Source organism: Triticum urartu, chromosome 7, assembly GCF_003073215.2.
Source record: "Triticum urartu cultivar G1812 chromosome 7, Tu2.1, whole genome shotgun sequence".
In the NCBI taxonomy this organism is placed as follows: domain Eukaryota; kingdom Viridiplantae; phylum Streptophyta; class Magnoliopsida; order Poales; family Poaceae; genus Triticum; species Triticum urartu.
The window spans coordinates 630588000-630592389 of record NC_053028.1 but is presented as its reverse complement, the minus strand read 5'-3'; the positions used below and the strand labels follow the sequence as shown (position 1 = coordinate 630592389).

The 4390-nt window shown below is 49.4% G+C and overlaps 1 protein-coding gene across 1 annotated transcript; it reads right to left on the bottom strand.

Moving 5' to 3' along the window:
* Positions 1 to 2852: 2852 nt before the first annotated feature.
* LOC125524813 (B3 domain-containing protein Os06g0107800-like) lies at positions 2853 to 3573 on the bottom strand. Its single transcript, XM_048689841.1, has one exon. It carries the CDS (start codon positions 3538 to 3540, stop codon positions 2953 to 2955), a length of 588 nt encoding a protein of 195 aa, XP_048545798.1. The 5' UTR covers positions 3541 to 3573; the 3' UTR covers positions 2853 to 2952.
* Between the last annotated feature and the right edge of the window lie 817 nt (positions 3574 to 4390).

Sequence of the window (4390 nt, the reverse complement as noted above, 5' to 3'; positions counted from 1 at the left end):
GGGAAAATTTAAGCATGCTTTGAAATTAGGGGTAAATCCGAGCAGTGGGTTCGAGTTATGGTCACAAATGTAAAAGTCCCTTTTGTTTTCGCAACCTGAATTTCATTTTTTATTTGTTTGTTTCACAAAAAAACATGTATATTTCAATTGCATATTTTTGAAATAACACATCTCACTCGTTTGAAATAAACTGTTACACATTATCAAATAATCAGTTTCACAAATTGACATTTTAGTTTGGGGTAAATAGGTTTCCAGTGGAATATGTTGGTTTCACATTTTTCTAGTGAAAATATGTTTTCACATTTTCTAGTGAAATATGTCTGTTTCACATATGGAATGTGAAATGTCTAAAATTAAACGTGTTTCAAATGTATCCAGGTTTGATCTTGTTCTAAAGGTCTTGATGCCAGGAATTCAAATAAAAAAATTAGAAACGTTTTTTAAGTATAAATTATGAAAATAATAATAATTAAAGTGATGTATTTAAGAGAGAGAGTTTGTGCTTAAGTCAGAAAAAAAAGGTATGTACCATGCATGTGTCTTTTCTATAGAACCTGCATCCATCTAGTGATTTAACTCTGAAATACGTAAAAGATGAAATGTGGAATACTTCTGGGTGGGCCATAGCTACTCCCATAGCTCGCACGTATCTCACAAAATGTGAGCCGTGTGAGATCTGCCGCTTGGCCACCTTCCTCCTCGCCGTCGCGCTGCTGGCGGAGCGCCTCTTCCCCTCCCACTGGCCCGGCAGGATGAAGATCCTCGGCGCAGGGGTGGACGTCGCCGGCACCATGGTGGTCGATCAGCCTGAGCAAAGGCACGCGTCTCCTGCTGCCATACCTCCACTCCACTTGCACGTCCATGCTGGCGTCCGCAGGGCCGGCCCTATGTTTTGGAAGGCCCTAGGCGAATTCGATAACATGGACCCCTATGTCCTAAGTCCTAAGACCATATATATGTATGCGTGTGCATTATATATATAACTTATTAAGAGTAACTTTTAGTCACACATCTTTATATTAGTTTAAAATTTGACTATAATAATTTAAATGACTTCATCGAGAACAATAATAACCAAATTCGAACTGATTCCATCAACAACAATAATACTAAAAAATCATAAAATGAAACTAACATGACATGATTAATTACCTCAAATAAGAACTAAATTAGACTGACTCCATCGACAACAATAATAATTCAGTGCTTCAAAAAAGGTTTCTTCGGGAGTAGTTTCTTGCCCCTGTTCTTCAATGACATCAACATTGCTTGAAGATGTAAAGAACTTATTCAAAGAATCCTTCAATGGTAAAATTTTCGGATCACTTTCTTTCTTTTTCCTTCTTGTTTCAGCACCCGACAATTGCTTCTTCTTAGGTAACATGGCAGGCTAATGTCCTAAAATCATGAAGAAAAGATCAAAAAAGGATACAAAGAATTAGGAATTTATACATCGGATGATTGGAACCCTAGACATGTACATAGAATGACAAAAAAATGATTGATTGAATTAGAAAATTTAAAACTTCATGCATACTGAAATTGGAGGATGGATCATGGATGTATAGTTGAATACGTAATTAAATACTAAATAAAGAATAAATAAAGTACTGAAATTGTCAAATTAGGGTTTGGGGGATGGACTGGAACTGAGGAACATGGATGGAAACATTCAAACGTACTTTAGGGATTGGGGACGGCCGCGTTGCAGACTTCAAGACTTGTAGTCGCCAGTCGGATGTATACTTGTATACGTATTGCCGCGGTGCCGCCTTGCCGGATGCCGGATGGCCGGGCCGCTGGGTTGCTGGACTGTCGTGCGGCGCGCCGCGCGTGCAGCTCCAGCAGGCAGCGGGCCAGCGGAAGGCGAGGCGAGGATGACACGGCAAGGCACCGAGCGACGGAGCAAGAAGGCTGACGGGCGTCACGGCGCCTGACGAACCTAACCTACGAAGGAAAAGGAAAACGAGCAGTTGTCTGTCTGCCAACTGGCGTGAGTCACGGTGTCGCTTCGCGACTTCGCGTTCGTTAATCGATCAGCGATGGCTTGCTAGCTATCTGATGGGCTTAGCCAATCTTATTTCTTTTCTCTAGTTCTTTTGTATTATTTTTACCTATTTTCTGCTGGGCTATAATATAGATATATACTCTGTCATGGGCCCCCCTCCTCGCCTGGGCCCTGGGCCGTCGCCCCGCCGCCATACCCCCAGGGCCGGCCCTGGGCGTCCGCGACGCACGGCGCCCTCGACATGGCCACCGGCACGCCCTGTACCTGTGCGGAAGCTGCGTTAGCTACACGCTCTGGTTCGTCGTGCAGGCCAGGGTCGCCAGGTGTTCGTGTTCCCGTCCTGGTACTGGGCAACCGCGCTCACCTGCGTCGCGGGCAGCTTGCAGTCCGCCGTGGCATTCGCCCTGGTACCCGCTGGCAACAGACATGGCTGGGCAGCGGAGTGGAGGCTGGAGTGGGACCTGCGCCAGGTCATGGTGGTCTGCTCTGGGGTGTTCAACACGGGCGCCCAGTTCGTGCTCGTGCCGTCTGCCGTGGGCCGTGTGGCGCCCCGTGTACCCGCCCATGTTCAACTCCCTGTCGTTTGTGGCCACCACCGCCGTCGACGCTGTTGTGCTCGGCACCGATTCTGCCTCGGTGGCGTGCTCGGGGCGGCGCTCGTCGTCGTCGGCTTCTACGCGTTCCTCTGGGGCAGCAAGACCAAGGAGACCGCCGCCGCCGCCAAGGGGGACAACGGCGAGCAGGAGCTACGGCGAGGAGACGCCGACGACTGCATCGCGCTAGCATCGTCGGTGGAACTTGAGATTGTCATTTAACTACTCAATCAATCGTACTAGACTACTAGTATAACTTGAGATTGTCATTGCCGAACACTACATGAATACAATTTCATATCTTCTTTCTTCGATGATCTAACAGTAATGTGCGTAATCTATCTGCTATCATTCTGCACCGGCGAGCTCGAGGTCCACGCCGAACAGCCGGAGGCGCCGCCCGCGCGGTGCCATGTCTTCATCCGACGTCGCCTGCTGCGGAAGCGCCACTGGCACGAGGAGGCTTGTCGTCGGCGCCGAGACGACCCCGGCGCCACGCCTCCGGCAGTCGATGAAGAGGCGCGCGCCGGCGCGGCAGAAGGAGACGGTGTCGCCGGCGGTGAGGCGGCGATCGCGGACGAAGGCGCTCCACCCTTTCGTGATGACGTAGCTCTGGCTGCTGCTCCAGTAGGAGAAGCGGAACGCCCACGCCTTCCCGCCGCCGCGGCCGTCCTCGAACCGCAGCACGGCTCCGGGGCAGGCCGCCCCCGCCGCGCCGCCGGGAACCCGCGGGAGGAGGTGCCGCTCCGCGAAGTGCTTGGGCACCACCAGCCGGTTCAGCTTGCCCACGTCGCTCGGTGTCACCACCTTGTCGAACATGTGCTCCCGCATGATCATCCTCGCCTCGCCGCCGCCATTTCCATTGCCACCATTGCTGCCGCCGCCGTCCCGATCTTGCTCCGCTCCCCGTCTCCCCAGCGCGGCCGTCAACGCCATTGATCTATCTTATTCCTCAGCTCAACTTGTGGATCTATCTGTTGGTTAATCCCAATCAGAAGCACGCCTTCACATGTGTGCGTATATATAGATGGGAATATGGGATCTTTGTGGTTTGCGCGCCAAGTCGTCAACGCCTAGACTTTTCCCATGCACGGCACTCGTCTCGCTCGGTGGTTAATCTCAGCCGTTGATTGCTTGTGATCATGAGGACGTACGGCCTACAAACTCTCTTTGATCCAATAGACATTTCGGTTCGGTTGGCTAGCTGGTGGCATGCATGTCTGACGTGTCACGCGTTATTTCATGCTAATTGCGCACTAGGAAGCAGCCAAGCAGCAAGCAGGTGCATGTGAAACCATGAAGCAATGACAATCACTAGTAGCGATCGATTCAACCTAAAGCTAATCGGCGTCAGCATACAGCATACTTTATATTATATACCTATATAATTACCGTGTACTGTATGTACTAATTGCCGTACAAACGACAATGGACTCGGAAAGTCAACACGTACGCACGGTGGACCACTCAGTAATGCCACATCTACTGGATATCCTTAACCAATCTACGTAAGTTTAGCAAGTTTTGTAGGTTACGTTTGTTTGCTCCGTGTAAATCTTCTTAACGCGGTAATTTGGGAAGATTGTACCTGCAAGAAAAGGTCTTGGTCAAGTTCAGTGGTTTAAACCAGATGGTTACCTTAAACAAATCATGTGATGAGAAGTCATGGATGTGACAGATGTGCATAGATAGATAGTGGGTACTAGATAATCAGTGCCACTTGCGGGTACAAGCTCAGTGGCACTATACAAGTATATGAATGCCATGATAGGCTCTGGAGACAAGA